Source organism: Dendroctonus ponderosae, unplaced genomic scaffold (genome assembly GCF_020466585.1).
Source record: "Dendroctonus ponderosae isolate FM_Combo_2020 unplaced genomic scaffold, Dpon_F_20191213v2 Dpon_F_20191213_125, whole genome shotgun sequence".
NCBI classification, from domain to species: domain Eukaryota; kingdom Metazoa; phylum Arthropoda; class Insecta; order Coleoptera; family Curculionidae; genus Dendroctonus; species Dendroctonus ponderosae.
This window is the reverse complement of record NW_026017370.1, coordinates 27,683-44,475: the sequence shown is the minus strand read 5'-3', so window position 1 is coordinate 44,475 and position 16,793 is coordinate 27,683. Positions and strand designations below refer to the sequence as shown.

General features: G+C 37.5%; 1 protein-coding gene across 1 annotated transcript; it reads left to right on the top strand.

Annotated features, from left to right (window-relative positions):
* Positions 1–81: 81 nt before the first annotated feature.
* On the top strand, positions 82–2,700 carry LOC109545731 (palmitoleoyl-protein carboxylesterase NOTUM; the record flags this gene model as incomplete). The annotated part of the gene is made up of 8 exons (XM_048663147.1): positions 82–275; positions 328–476; positions 544–759; positions 820–1,101; positions 1,154–1,421; positions 1,475–1,647; positions 1,706–1,881; positions 1,939–2,700. Coding segments are annotated over 8 exons (1,644 nt in total), but the record flags the coding sequence as incomplete, so codon positions are not given.
* Positions 2,701–16,793: the final 14,093 nt, after the last annotated feature.

Sequence of the window (16,793 nt, the reverse complement as noted above, 5' to 3'; positions counted from 1 at the left end):
ACCCCCAGAAGATACAGAAACCATTCATCCACCTCACATCCACAGCGCCGCTTTCCATTTACACAAAACATTTTTTTTTAGAGATTAGTGTGCATTTGGCTGGTTGTCAGTCCAGTGGTGTCGATTGCCGTCCAAGATGCCATTTTCTCAAACGCAATCCAGCGAGACAAAACGATTCCAAACAAAACCAGCCCAGCAACTGGAGATGTGAAGCCTTTGAAAAAGGTGTTTTTGTCCGATCGGTCTGTGACCTGCAACGATGGCTCCCAAGCAGGGTATTTGGATGGCTCAATGATTCTTCCTGCCTCTACATGCACCTTTTTTTAGGTTTTATCTGCGCAAATCGGCTCACAGCAAGAAATGGATCATTTTTCTTGAGGGCGGCTGGTACTGCTACGACCATCACAGCTGCAGGAATCGATGGGTCAAGCAGCGGCATTTCATGACTTCTTCGAATTGGCCCGAAACCCGGGAAGGTCAGTGGTTTATCAAGTCCATTTCCTCTTTGATTTACGCTAAAAATTCATTTCTTCGTATAAACAGTCAGTGGGATTCTGTCGCCCTCCATGGAGGAGAACCCGTACTGGTGGAACGCCAATCACGTGTTCGTTCCCTACTGCTCCAGCGACTCCTGGAGCGGCTCCAAAAAGCTGGATAAGCGCGGTTTGTTCAGCTTCATGGGATCGTCCATAGTTCTGCAAGTGGTCAGAGATCTGTTGCCTTTAGGCCTGGAAAACAGCACCGATCTTCTGCTAGCAGGTACGGCGTTAAAATCCTGCAATCCCCGCAGTAGGAGTTTAATCCTCAACATTGGTGCAGGCAGCAGTGCAGGCGGAACCGGCGTGATGATCAATCTGGACTTTGTGGAAGAGCTGCTGCATGAGCAGATGAACCGGACGAAAATCCGCGTCAAGGGAGTAACGGATTCTGGATGGTTCCTGGATAGAACCCCGTTTGCGCCCACCAATAAACCGGCAGTGGAGGCGATTCGCAAGGGGATGGACCTCTGGCAAGGCCGAGTGCCTAGAAGATGTCGCGAACAGTACCTGGACGAACCATGGAGGTGCTACTTTGGCTACCGGATTTACCCCACTCTTAAAGGTACTATACAGGGTGATTGAACGATAAACGTGAACTAAAAAAAATGTTTCAGTTCAACTTTTCGTCTTCCAATGGCTGTTTGACGAGGCCCAAATGGACGCAGATAATGTGGGAGCCCCCGTCACCAAACAGCAATGGGACTACATTCATAAAATGGGCGACGCGCTGCGCCACAGCTTCCAAAACGTTTCGGCTGTATTTGCACCCTCCTGCATCTCGCACTCGGTGCTCACCAAGCGCGATTGGCTAAACGTGAATATCGACGGCATTTCCATTGCGGATGCGCTCCACTGTTGGGAGCAGAAGACCAACAAACGAAGGTATGACAGGAGTAATTATTAAAAAAAAATTCAGTCTGCAGCAATTTTTTTAGGCTAAAGCGCAGAAAGAACAACAGGGGAAAAGGCAAGCGACGACAGAACAGAACCAACCGGCTGAATAAGACAATGGGGGCCACCCAAGAGGAGAGCGATGAAATTGGCGAAAACTTCGACAGAAATAAGCAGAAGAACGCACACAGAAACAGAAAACGGAAAAATAATAATGGTAGGTAATCAACTTGAAAACATAAAAACCGTTTAACTGGATTTGGGGTAAATTGCAGGAAAAAACGCAAATAGAAGAAAAGCAAATCTAATTAGACCCATGGGCAACGTTTCCAAGAACAATCTCAGCTCCATCAACCATCCAGCTTGGAGTGGGCAGCAGTCGAAGCCGCGAAATGCCTTCAACAAGAAACATTGCATCCATAGACGGTTGGAACGGTGTTCTTGGCCACAAGTAAGTCAAAAAATAGTAATCGAGTGTGAGATATTTAATGCGAATAATTTTCTTTAGTGCAACCACTCGTGCCCAAAGCTGCACAATCCGTTTACTGGCGAAGAAATGGAATTTATCGAGCTGCTGAAATCCTTCGGTTTGGACATGAACAGCGTGGCAAATGCTTTGGGAATCGACATGGAAACCTTGAACAACATGGATCAGGGCGAGTTGCTCAATCTGCTCACTCAGCAGGCAAATTAGCCGTTTGCAAAGTCGTTGTTTAGTTTTACATTGTTTGTTTCCTGCCTGAAAGTCCAAAAAGAAATTGGTTACTAAACCCACACAGTACAGAGAGTATATTATTATATGCATAAGAAATAGTTCATTTTTGGCAACGAAACATATGTCCGAAGCCTTTATTACGTGTGATAATCAATTGGCCCAAATGCAAACTCATACAAAGGGAATTTTATATAGATTTGTAGATATGTCCTGTTTAAACTTACCTGTACATATTACGATTTTATATAGTGTAAATAGTCAAAGTTATTTATTTGTACATGTTGTCTTCTTATACAATTTCGCCCTACACATTTGCATTTATTGTTTAATTGTCATTTAACTGCTTGAGACGAACGTTAGAAATTAGGCGATTTATTTATTTATTTATTTAAGTTAGACCCCAAAGACGTTTTGCTCGGATTTTAGCGCAATAGGACTGATTTTCATTCTACCTCATTTTTTTGTATATTGTTTAGGTTTTAGACTATTGATAATTATTGTTTGATAACTAGTTTATTTTCTTTTTTACTTGAATATAAATGGCACTTCACTATGCTTGTTGTCTTTAATTGCCCCTTATTTTACCTTTTTTAGCGATTTATTTCCGTTCAATTTCAATGAAGAAATTTACTCCAGCAAGGATTTTCGGAATGGTGAGGTTAGCCCATGCTACATAAAATGTTGATTAAATTTCTCAATTTTACACGAAATTTCCAATTTGCTTTAAGGGGCGCTTTCTGAAAGTTCATAGCTGATGGTTGAATTAGGCGACGGAAAATAATGCGATTCAATAACATAAACAGCAGTTTTTGGATGGGAAAGATTTAGTTTAAGGGATGGAACTTTTGCCGATTTTCGGCGAGCTTTCGGTTTAAGCTGAGTGATAAATTGCTTCTGTTCCACACAAAACCTTCACCACCATCCAAACTGGGGCCCCAAAGCACAATTTTCAACCATTTATTAAAAAGTGTAACTATTTCTAAAAAAATCACCAAGCGTACCAATGAAGTTACAAAACTGAGCGCCGTTTTCTACAGAACGTACACAAAACATCTAGCAATACACTCAGCTATCTTTTGGTCAATCCAGGTTGGGGCAGAATTTTCATATGAACTTAAAGTTAGGACCTAAAAATTGCAATTTTTTTGTCCTTGTGCAGCCGTTTCATCTAAAAATCCCAACTTGGCAACGAAATTACAAAATTGAACAAAAATTTGCTCAAAGGCTAACTAATGCATATAGCTACAAATAAACAAAATTGCCTTTAAATCCAGACACGAGACGCATTTTCAGAAGCATCCAAAGTTTAGGTATTCTTTAAATCCAATTTTTAACCCGCATGTAAATAACCATTTGCTATTAACATCTGAACTTGGCAAAATTTTTTTTTTATTTGTTTTTTATCGCTCGATCAAACAAGGCGAATGGTTCTTTGCGCTTTATGTCTAGTTTTACAGTATGCAATGAAGTAAATAAGGAAGCATGAAGACGATGAGACAAAAAAAGGGACGCTTGGTTTGCGGTCAAAAAAAGACACTTTAATTCATTTTCTGGGGACAATTCAATCAAAAAAATAAATTTTAATAGCGTTTACTCTTCTGTCTCGTGTACTTTAAGATACATACAATCTGTTTCAAGTTGTTAAACTTTCGGCGTTCTTCAATTTTTATAAATAACACCAACAGAAAGCGAAGAAAACTTAGAATCTTACATATAAACAGTGAATCGAAGTCAGGAATATTTTTACTCATGCAATGGGTTTGAACTAGTAATTTTTCTAATTATAGGAACAGCACTATAGAGCTGCCAACAAATAGAAACAACTTACAAAAATGGTCTAATTAAAGTATTTTTGATTACTCCAATTACTTGACATTGCCGTGGTAATAAACGACAAAAAAAGTGAAATTATGCTCTCTTTGAACACACGCACATTCCGTTTCCCTATTATCAGGTTAAAAAAGCGGTATTTAAATGAAGATGTCGCTGCCTTTAGTTCAGCGTCAACGGCGCAATTGAGTAGTAGAGTAGTATCCGTTGTTTGACAGTTTCTACTCGGCTTTTTAGCGTTTCGCAAGAGTTAATGCAAAAACCAGATCAGTAAATCCGGAAAAACGCTTTTTATCTCCAGAGAAGAAACGCGCAAAATCAGTATTTTGGCCAAATTTCTGTTCCTAAAAAACAAAGTGAAACGTATTATCTGACATGTAAATACCTAATATGAAGTCGGGAATAGTTAAGGATTGTATACTGGGAGTGCGGTTGGTGCATAAGTGCTGTAGAGCTCACACAGGAAAAAAAAATTGCCTAGAAAAAGTATTTCCCAATTGTTATTAAAATTTAGCATTTACCAAAAAACAGCAAGTGAAGTGGAAACCACGCAAGCAAAGCCAACTTTTTAAAAAATCTACCGATTTATGCCATCGCTAAATTATTATTTAATCTATGCGCTCCTTCAGCACCAATAGCGCCATTGAGGAGTAGAAAAGTATCGGTTGTTTAACAGTATCAAATAATTACGCAACGTTGGAAGAATCAGGTAAAATTATTGCTGAAAAAGTAATTTTTTTGGTACGTTTAATCAGAAGTGAAAAAAGGCAAAAGCAAATTCCGCTTTGGGCGTTGGAAAGTTGTCAAAACTCACAATCTCAGGCGATTTTATTGGAGTTTTCGGGACTTTTACCTTCAAGTGTCTTTTATAGTCGGTAAAAAAGTTGCGTTTGGCTCTTTGGAGTCTGCATGCAGGGTACTTATATGAAACCTTGCATTTCTGATCCAAGCTTGCAGAAGATGGTAACACTGGAATTCTGGGCGATTGTACTAAAATGTTTAGAACTTTTGCGCTTCTATAGTTTCTGAAAATGTTACGTTATATCTGACTATGGGGCAAAAGTGGGAACTTGGGAAAAAAACGGTTTTGTACTAATATTTATATTTTTGCTCCAGTACTTACCGAGTTGACAATTAATAAAAATCAATGAGAAGTAAATGCAATTTTCAAAACTAGGACATTCAAACATTTTCTCTAGTAGCAAAATTTCAAACCTATTAAATGGCAAATGTGGTTTGGGTGAACATTTCTGGAACGTTGGGGATATTTTATTGGATTTGGAATGGATAAGTAGTTTAACCCTCACAGCTCTTAAGTATTTTCTAATAACTCAACTAAAAAGACAATTTTTCAGAAGCAGTTTGCTTTGTTTCAACGCGGCTCATGCTTGGGAATTATTTTTTTTTTGAGTTGAGGCTGCCAATTTCATAAGGAAACAGTAACGGATACAGCCATTACTTACGAATAAATGAATCATTTCCATTTAAATTTTTTCCATTCTACTAACTGACAAGTATTTTACAGTAAGCAACTTTAAGATTAAGTAGCTAAGAAATTGTCGGTATTTGTTGGTGTTGTCTCAATTTTTGAGAGAGGAAAAACCACTCTTCTTAATTTTTCATTTGTTAATTGGTTAATGAGTTACGGAGTAGAACCGAAAAATTGTTAATTGCGACTTGATTCTTTAGCTACTTTGTACCAGAAATATTTGAAAAACAAATGACAAAACCATAATTCATTGTTTAATTCTTGCTGTTGTTCCAAAGGTTTTTTATTCGAATATGTCCTAATAGCTTTCTTTCTAAGGATACAGGCAACTAGGGATGGGACATTGAGCCTCTAACGTCGATGGTTGCCATCGAAAGGTTATATCGATGTTAGGGAAACATCGAAGGCAGAACATCGATGTTTGACAACATCGACGTTCTGACAGTTGCATACAAATTTAAATGTAAACTAAAACTTAAATAATTTTATTTTTCTACTACTATGGCATTTTAAAGCCATGCATTGTTAAATAATCGACTAAATTTATTCAACTTATAGTTGCCACATTTTTAGGTCAACTGATTGCAAATATCGGTCGCTATGCCGCGGTATCCTTTATATCGGCACTATCAAAGAGTTCGCAGAAAATGTTTCTATCTAGTATCCACATGAAATATCTGATGTTTTCATTTCCGGATCTAACATCGATGTTTGATCGATGTCCCAAGTTTCCAACATCGATGGTAAAAATATCGAACATCGAACGAAGTGCATCGATGTTTTTCTTCCATCCCTACAAGCAACAATGTTTTTTGTCAGACGCTTTCAAAAATTGAGTACTTTACCAATTCTTCTCCCTTCATCTCTATGTTCAAGTTTTTTTATGTTCAATGCAAAAGGTTCTCAAAAATCAATTTTGCTTGCATTTTAGCCAATTTTTCTGGTTGGTTACTGTTGAGCATCATTTTCCCTCAATGCCCCGAATGGTGCCACACGAGAGACCGTTTCAAATACCTTTGTGGGCTCCAAAAACACGATTTAAAAAAAATCCACAAGTTGCTGCTTAATCTATCGGCTGATTTTTGCATTTTGTGTCTATCATTAATGCAAAAAATTGCCTAGTTAATCCGTAACGACCCTTTTCCCGTTGTAGAGTCCAGGGAAGAAACGTGCAAAGCCAGTATTTTAGTAGTAAACAAAGTGAGAATCTTACATAAACCGAAAATTCCGGGCCGTGTGTCGGAGGTGTCTAGGAAAATTCGTTGGCAACGTCATGAGCGAGGTTCTGACTGGCAGTGAACCAGTTTGAAATGTTTCGACAAGATTGACTCCAATAAACGAATCAAATGGAAAGAACCAATAAAAATTGCATGTTTATTGCTTGCTTAATTGTTTGTTATTTAATTAATCATTAATTACCAAACTTAATTCTTCAATTGCTCAATCGGTACCAAATTCTCCATACGAGTCAGTTAATGAAAATGGAACTAAAAGTTCTACATGTACATGACAATAAGGGACAAAGTACTGTTAAGCTTACCGAAAGCTGCGTAGCACCACCTGGAAAGAAAGAAAGAATGTGTTTAATAAAGCGGAAAATATGACCAAAGCCAAACTTATTTGAAATCAGCAAAGCAAAGTTCAAGCTAAAACACTTATAAATTATATATCATTCTTACCAGCTATCTGCAAGCTGGCGGCCCATCTTCCATTTTCTACCCGTTAATTCTCAAAAAGTTAACTACGCACTCACACTAGACGCAATGAAAATCCACTTGGAATAGAAAACTTTATTCCTGCAGTTAGCAGGTAGAATAAGGGCCAGACTGATTCTATATTTCCCATCTAAGAACGCGATTCACACCACACAAAGGATTATCGATCGATTTCGTCCACTGCCAGTAGCAAAATTTTCAAACTTTCCGAAAAAAAAAATACACAACAATAATTAAACATTTAGTCATTTAAATTAAATGAATAACCAAATTAATTTTGTCATTCTAAAAATATTGACTAAACATAAAATCCGCAAAGAAATCACATAAAACTGAATCTGTTGCTCAATTTCCTAGCAATGACAGAAACCAACGAAATTTCAATTAATTAAAAATGTCTTGTGCGCAATTCGAGGTGAGCACAGTGAGGCGCGATGATGAGTCACCAACTCACAGAGCCGCATCATCCCAAAAGCGCAACTCAACGCGGGTCTATTCGAAACCTATATATTTTTTGCGATTCCTGTGACGTACAGAACAAAATTTTTATAGCATTTCGACATCTTCACCATTTAGTTCATGAAAGGATTAGAGTTGAAAGAGCGAAACTGAGCTACCAAGAGTTTATTTTGATAAGTTTTAATGTTCAGGCGACTTAAAAAATATCACGTAAATTTTTTAATAAATAATAATAAAATTCTTATAACGAGAGAGAAAGTACCAGAACCAGCAGCCCCCAAAAATTGTGTTGAAATTATACACTATTTTATGATCAAACACGAAAAAAACTGGTCAACAGTGTAGAAAAAAACCAGGTCCTGATCTATTCACATTACACCTTGTGTGCCTCTTGATAGATAGATTTTTTCACATTTTATTTGAAGTTCCTCTATTTTTTAACAAATTATTTTAAATGGATAATTCTGAGATGCCATTTTCTTCCCAATTGCTTTATTTGGTTTAAAATCGTGGAAAATAAATGGTTTTATACTTTGAAATTGAAATAAAATGATTGTGCAGGTTTTTTCTGTGTAGTATTCAGGTGAAGTCAGATGCAATTATTTGCGTTAATGCAGCTTCCTTAGGAAGCTGCATGAAAACCAAAAAGTTGTTGAGAAAAAGTTGAGCTGTTGAGTTGAGAAAAGTTGTTTCAATGAGTCACTTTGCAGGATTTTCAGCGCTTTTCGCGACTTTGCCTCAATTCAGCAAAACCACCCATCAGATCCCGATTACACGCAGCCACCTTCCTGCAAAGCTATTTCTTCGGAAAGTTGCCAAGTTGCACTAAATAACATTTAATCGGCAATTTTCCTTGGCATCCTGCGCATTTTCCAACTTCCCAAGTCCCAACTAGGGCTTTGATAAACTTTGGCTTGCTCAGATAGAAACTTTCCAAATTCAATGTCGTTAAAACCATCAAACGTTGGGATCAACGATACATTTTTTCCTGAAATTTATTCATGTTTTTGCGCCGTTTCTGGAGAAAATTACAACCGCACGCGCCTTCCCCGAAGAGAAATTCCAAACAGCCGGCGTCTAACCAGTTGATATTCGCGTGTTTCAAGGCGTAGATGTCGAACAGTCCCAGGCCGGTCTGTAGAGCGACGTCGCGACGCTAAAATGCAGCCGATTACGCGCGAAAACCATTGACTGCTGTTGGTTTTTCACTTTTTTTGCTTTGGTTACTGGGGTAGTTTTCTGCAGCTGCAAAGATGCCTGACGAAGGTTTGTTGGTTGTTCCCTAATTTTTTTTTTTTTTGAGAAAATACACTAGCTGGTATCTATTAGAGTTTTTTATGAAAACACGTGCTTTTTCGCTTGAGTAATAATCGTATAATCACCTCGACGATTGCTTGATTATGAAGCTTTCGGCAGGTTATCTACAAAGGAAATGGGTTTATTGCAGTCCCACACTAAAAATATATTAAGTGTGTTTAACTGATGAATGAACTATTAAAAAGTTATTGAGTTGCTCAGCTCACTTGGAAGCAGTATGGAAGGTGCCTCCGAGGGTCGAGCTTTGCTCCAGAAGGTTTTGCTCTAGAGAAGCACTTCGAGGCACCGACATTCAGTAAAAAAGTTTTTCCATTATTCCTCGAACCGTGTGCCATCCACTTTCAATAATTACCTTGAATATTCACTAGTAATTTATTAAATGGAATATCAGGTGCAAATATGTGAGTCACTGCAGGATTCGCGTGCATTTTACGGTCTGGTGGAAAACCAAATTAAAATCCGGCCACAATCTATGAATATGTTCATGATGCTGTTATTTTCTATTTTTTTATCGCTAATTGAACTGAATGCGTTTATAGTGTAATGAGTAAAAAAACGCCTTTTCAACAAAGTTTTGTAACCTTTGGGGGCTTGCAACGATCAAAGGTTGATTTTGAAAATTATTTATTTGCTCACGCCACTTTCAAAACATATTTGCAACCAGCAGACCATTTCGGACCAGCAAAAACAAATACCTTTGACCAGACTGAAGGTTCGTAAAACAGGAATAAACAAATCTGTCGGTTAAACGCCGCAAAAAAACAGCCGCTTGATGGGAACGAAAAGGCAAATTTCCTCTTTGAAACAACACAGCAATTTCGGATTCCAGCACAGTCAAATCAGCTGCAGTTTACTTAAAAAAAATGTCAAAGCCATACACTGCTGCTAACGTAAAAATCGCGTTCAATCACCCGTAAGGCAATTTTCCAGCCTACTTAGTGCGAATATTTTGCAACTGTTTGCTTGGCTAATCTCAAAGTTCTTCACAAGCCGCCACGATAAACGGAAGTTCAATACCGGCGTAATTGCTTATTGTTGTTTCCACATTTAAATCAAACTTTGCGAGCGAGTCTAAACATGAGAGTAACCGTTTATTTACTGGGGATTTTTATGGATCACTCCAATCCAGTCGAGTGTTCCAGCTTTTCAATAAGCAAACCAGCAATTTGATGGTTTATTGCATCGAAGCTTTTATTACTGGCCTGCTGAAGCTGGAAGAGATGTTAACTACTTAATTGAAGCTTAAAGAATCTTAAACTTTGATATAGAAGAATTTTGCTGGGGCTTCTTTTACCGGTTCGGTTTTATCACAAGTTTCGGTCCTTCTGATCTGATAGATAGAAACAACAATGGAATTTTTATTGCGCCGCCCTCGAACTTCACTTATTATATACACAAGTTAAACGGGATAATTCAAGATAGGCCTGGGTAACACTGAGTTGAGTTGCGCTTTTGAGCTGTTGGCGCTGTCTGAGTTAATGAGTTACAACACATCACCGAGTTGCACAAGTCTCAGTCAGAGTGGTTTTGGCTCACAAATTTTCATACTCGAGCTTTCCACTTGCTTTAATATTGCTTAGTTTAGCAGCAATGCATTTTTGTAGAGCAGTTTAAGAAGGAACACTCCTAGCCCAAGTTGGAAGGTTTCTCAAATCGTCGTCGAAAAACCAGCGCAACTTAGATTTAACCTCTCTTGAACCAGTGTCCAGGCAAAAACACTGCAAACTTGTCAATTCATAAGTGTTTGCCAAAAAGATCTCTGTCGTTCTCGAAGAACTCCGCTCAACTTTGACCACTGGCAGTAGGCCTGGGTAACACTGTGCTGAGTGTTGCGCAATACAGTTTTTAACGCTCTCTGAGTTAGTGAGTTATAAGTCATTGATTAAAGCTGTACGAGACCGGAGACCGGAAGAACACTTCTAAAACAAGGTTTAGGAACAACTACAAAAAATGAACGTTTTCCCAGCTAGGACTCTGAATTACTGCGCTGGTGCGTTGGGTTGGCGCACCAAGCCACTTGCGCAGCACTGCGCCAACTCCTAAAAGTTCACAGTCCTGTCCTACTTCAAGAAGATACATTTTGGCGATGGTCTAACGATAGACTAACAGGAACGGGCCGCTTCTTTGGCCACCGAAATCACCGGATCTCACTCCCCTAGATTTTCGTCGTTTGCGATTGATGACTTCGTGGGTTTATTTTCCGAAAGTGGACACTCAGAATCCATTCCCAGTTCACATTCTTCAAGATCAAGCGTTTATTAGAGCGAATTATCTGACGTTAAAAATCGCTTCAGAATCACTTTATCAACGCGCAAATAAGTGTATTAAAGTCACACGTGATGTTTTCAAAAATGTGTCTTAAATCAATGCTTTTTTCTAATCATTTGTTTAGAATTTCTGGTTTTGCACTAATTTTCTTGGACATTTTTAAGTTACATTTGATTTGTCATATTTATTATTCTCTTTCCATCTCATCTTCCCCAATCAGGCTGTAGCTCGAGAGCGATTGCAAATACAGAATAAGTCTTGCTGACCTTTTTGATAGCTCTATTCTTAATCCATATTTGCTCATTGTGGTTGAAGCCGATACTCCGGACTAAAAAATGGGAGCTAAAATTTCAAAATTTTAGAGGCCTGATGTAATTTAAAACAACGGATATCTGAGAAACGGTTGGGAATCCTTCAGAATCCTGGAAAGGGCGTCTTCAGGAAAGTCCTTTAGCGGCGGATTTCATGGATGTACTATTGTTCTAGGCGAGAGTATCTGTACTAAAAAACGGTTTAAATTATCCAATTAGTGGTTTAACGATTTTCATTATCAGACAATTTTAATGCTTGATAAGAGAGGAGCAGGAATTTGCAAACGTTCAACAACAAAACACTTTCTGTTGTTCTTGTGCGATAAAAGTCACTAATTGCAGAAGGTCTAATTTCAAGATTTTGCATGGTTTGTTGTATTGACTATAATTTTTTTAGAGGGCAAAATTTGTTTAGTTCTTGACCAAAATTTGCCAAACGTACAAAACCATCATAAAAATTCCGTCAATATGACCTCAAAAAATCGCCGCAAAGTGATCTTCAAGCCTCTAAAGCTTTATTTAGGACTGTTAACGCACGTGGAAGTCCGCTTGCAGACTCTCATTGGCTTTCGTTTAGAAATGTATCCAATTTACTGACAAACGAAAAAATAATCCCGCAAAAAATAAGGTTTTTCTCCCAGCCACATTTCACTCTTTATTCATGAAGTTCGGACAGTTTGAACGATTATTTCGCATTCAATCCAGTGTCGTGACCAAAGGATGATTGGAAATGCTTAAAAAGTACCGAGTCATTCATAATGCATGCAAAACTTCCTCACCGCTAAAGAAACAGGAGCAAAATATTAAAATGTTGGATCGTTTTGAAGTTAAAAAAATTCTGTATCTGAAGAACAGTTTCAAATACTCAGTCAGTCTTTAAAAATTTAGAGATTTTTATATTTTATCGCAAATTTCAACCTTCTAAGGTATAGAGGCACAAATACGTTTATTTTGTGGCCCTAGAAGGTTCCAACACTAGGATATCTTAGAAACCGTTGGAAATACGAAATCACGCCTGCTGACCTTTTCGATAACCCTTTCGGATTCTAAACCTGATAAACTAAGTTTCAGCAAAAATTCCTAACCTGAAAAGACATAGAAGTAAAAATATTGAAGCCTGCGACACTCCAGGTTTAAAACTCTCATCCGGGCCTTTTGTATAGTTTCTCTTCAGCACTGTATTTCTTCACTGAGTTTGATTCGAAACTCCTCATCTTTGAAGAAAGAGAAACAGAAAGAGAAAACCGAAAGAGCTAAAACTTAAAAGAGCGCTAAACGATCGGATTGAGACTCGAAGTTTGTTGCCAGTGTGCGATAGAAGTCACAAAATAACTTTTTATGCATACATAATTTTCGGATGGATTTTGGCAACCATTTGGAAGAAGTGGAATAAGTTCATTAGCACCTTGACAGTGGAAAAACGTATTTCAACTTCTTTGAAACGTCGCACTTTTTGATGCATCAGCGGGTGTAAAATATGGAAATAAAATTAGAGAAGCTGTTTTGCCTCAACTGTAATGCCACTGGGGAAAATTACAATTTAAAAGGGCCAAAATAGAGAAAAATTGCAACTATAAACTCCTGTTTTTCGTCTGTTTTTATTCAATCGTGTAACCCCAAAACCTACGCCACTGCCACTTGAAGAAAGTGCAATTTGATATCTCAGCTTGAAAGGCCATTATTTTTCTAAGGAAAAGGTAGCATTAGTCAACAGCTCTAATGTCAATCGTTCTAGAGGAAAATGATATTTTATGATGAAAAGCAATTTGTTATTATGGTGGGACGCCAGAAGTGAGTACAACTCTGAAGGTGCCAGCCATACGTGCCAGCGAAACGTCAGGGCCAAACTCACAGTGTTTTTCATTAAATATTTTTTTTTCGAAAACGCCACATTAGGTCATAAAATTAGGAAGAACATTAGGCCATAAAATTACCAATTATCATGGTTCGGTAGATGTTAGGGGCGAAATAATCGGGTTCGAAGAATTGGAATCAAGTTTACAAAACTGCAGTAAATAATCAAAGTACCCAAGAAAGAAAAGTATGCATAGGCCAGGGTGCGCATTTTTATGTTTCAACATACAAACTTTTTCCGGAAGAGMAAGTTTTGCYRCTTTYGGATTTTCYRCTTYCGTGGGGAAATATTTCAATATTTRCTAGCCATATTTTGMAYTAGACGTTTATGAGCTTTYTMRMWGACTTAAAAGACTCTAAAAATCTTGACGGTTTTGATKTYAATGCGCCAACTATTAAWWGATTCCAAAAAAATTCAAAACCSTCTTCCCWATTTYYGGMCCAATTCCTGCGGACATTTTGCAATTGTTTGCTTTTGCAAGCGATTCYACATATYTGGGCAACMGTTTTTAGTGGGGCCTTTTATGGATCATTTCAATYCGGTCSAATATTCCAACGTTTCCATAAACAAAACAGCAATTTRATGGTTTACTGCATTGAGCRTTTACTGCATTTAYTASTGRSKYTTATTATTAGTKKYTATTATCTGCTTGCTGAAGCTSRGAAAATGTAACGATTGATGATTCCGAATAGGAAATATTATATACTATTTCGGCCTCAARTTACTGAAGTCCAASAGMGGCRCCTGAGATTGCGTSTTKTTGACCGGGACATCGAGTTAGATCASTTCTGGTAGGYTGYAAAAACTCKCAAATTGTCTGCAATCTGAAAAGCTTCTAGAAAAATTTTCACTGGTAGCCACAAAATATTTTTTGCGTTTTTKCAGGAAATGGCTAGTCGCTAAGGATGTGCTATGAKGRCGATRAAAAGAGGGTMTAGAGRTMTAAAATATTAATCGAAACMAAKRTTWTCGCCTWTTCAAGTATACGCAACAAGTACGCTTTAATTACTAGGAAAAGYTAATTAGTTATGGCCATTTCCGTCGGTTTTATTTAGATTKAYGCCGGCTTTGGTTGMAAATATCGCCTCCATCGAAAAGTCTTTTAAAAACATAACTTTTTGAGCTATTTATCCAGCWATATWAWTCCAGGCGTTTTCCAGAAAGTCCAAAACGGTTGAAAATGCCAGTTCAAGCTCAATGATATTTYCAAATTACAATCTCTGRCTCCCAACAAGATAGAAGSAAAAAATATTGYCAATTTTAAKCYTACGGTYTATACTATCTGTGTGATATGCACGGCATATTTGCGAGTTTTACGAACAACATTTAGGAGCAAAATGGACACATTTAATCTGGATCTGGATAAGCCGCAATAAGCTTCAGTAGTTCACAATGAGCCCTGATAAACCCCACTGATCCCTTATTAAGGAAAGCTTTTCCATTATATTCTCTTTAGTTACTGTCTAGTCTGGAAACGTTTTGCCAAACGCAATAATCGCAATCAATAATTCTTCCAACTTTGGGATTGGGAATACTTAACTTAAATTAATTTTGACTAAATGAACAAAATGGTGTTTTTTGAGCAATTTTTGGTCGACAAATTGATACTCGATGGCGAATATTTTTTTAGAAACCTAATTATTTACCAGTTTCAGAACAGAAACAACCAAATTTTATTTGTTATTTCAACAGGGTTTACACATGTTAAAAATCGCCATAGGGCTTCGCCCCTGTTCAGGCGTTTGAAAGTTTAAAACCGACCTGGATTTGAAACCGTTCAAAAACTTGCTTCAGCCCCAAGAACCTTTTCGATCGCCTGTTTCAAGCACAATCTTTCACTAATTAGATCTTATCACAAAATCCTAACATTAAAGAAGATAGCACAAATTTAAACATTTTGCGCCTCACGCCATTTAAACTCCATCTCTTCCAAATCAGATGTAATGGACTTTTAATAGACCTTCTCTCAGACTATTCATAAATGTGGTTGCACCGGAAGTTCCTAACCTTTAAAAAGATATACCTAAGCAAAAATTGGAGGCTTTTGCGAAGTTTAAACACCGCATATTTCAGAAACATTCGCCACATCTACTGTACAATCAGGGAGTAGAACTTTTCGATAGTCCGTATCAAGACCTTTCTTGCACCAATTGGCTTTTGTCACAAAATCCTAACCTTCAAAAAGATAGAAGCACCAATATAATAATTTTCGGTCCTTCGAAGTTTGCAACATTATATCTTCGAAACGGTTAGAAACACGAAATTCTCGTGTTGAACTTTTCGATAGTGCTTTTTTCAACTTATATTTCATGAGTTAGGTTTCGGTAGCAATTCTTAACCTGAAGAGAGATAGAAGCCAATATGTCAAAATAATGGAGGCTTTTGAGAACTATAACACTTTATCATATATCTTACTAAATATCATCATACTATATATCTTTCGGTTCGAAATATTAAACCTTCTCGATGGACTGTATCGATAGCCAAATTTTGCCTCTCTCAGACATTTCTAACCTCTAAAGAGGCAATAGTGAAAAACACAAAATCTTTGAAAATCCGCGAAGCTTAAAACACTCTGTATCTCAGAAACGGTTCGAGATATCCAATCAGCTGATAGGACCTTTTTGATTGGCCGCATCGTGATCTGTCTTTCCCTCGTTGGTTTTAAAAACAAATTCTTAACCTCAAAGGAGGTAAACTCAAAAAGAAGATTTAAACTAACCCAAGTCGCAGTTTAAGACACAGTGTAAATCAGAAACTGTTCGATATATCGAATCACTGGATTTTTTTAACTTTCAAGGACTGAAGAAGGACCTAAGAAGACTTTTGGACTGAATTAAGAAGAAGGGACTAAAAGCTAGTATTGAGTTTGACTAAAAGAAGTTTTATAGTCTTAATCCATGAAAGAAAACAGATGTAATGTGGATTATTCCAGTATGAACGGATGGTTTGTTGCCAGCTTGCGATAAAAATCACAAAACAACTACAAGTTTGTATGATTTGGGTTCCATCCAAAAACTTTCAGGAACTTTCAGAATCCACCTTTTGCCACGATGTTGAATACCTCAAATTGTTACTAAAAAACCTTAAAATCTTGATTCAGCGACAATTATTACATCTTCTCAAATAATGCTGTTAAAAAAACGGAAAATGATGATAAAATAGCCAAACGTCGAGATCGTAGCGAGAGTAAAACTGAAATTGTTTTTATGCAGTTTGGAAACAAAAACCTCCAATTTTCTCCCAAATCTTTGCAGCTTTGCTAAAACATGCGGTTGTCTTCAGCATCCTCTAAAGCTGCTCCAAATAGGTGGAAACACTTCTCAATTATTTAAACACTCGTAGATTCACCGCCCGGCTTTTGATTATTAACTTTGATTATTCACTCACCGGTACCCTCCAGC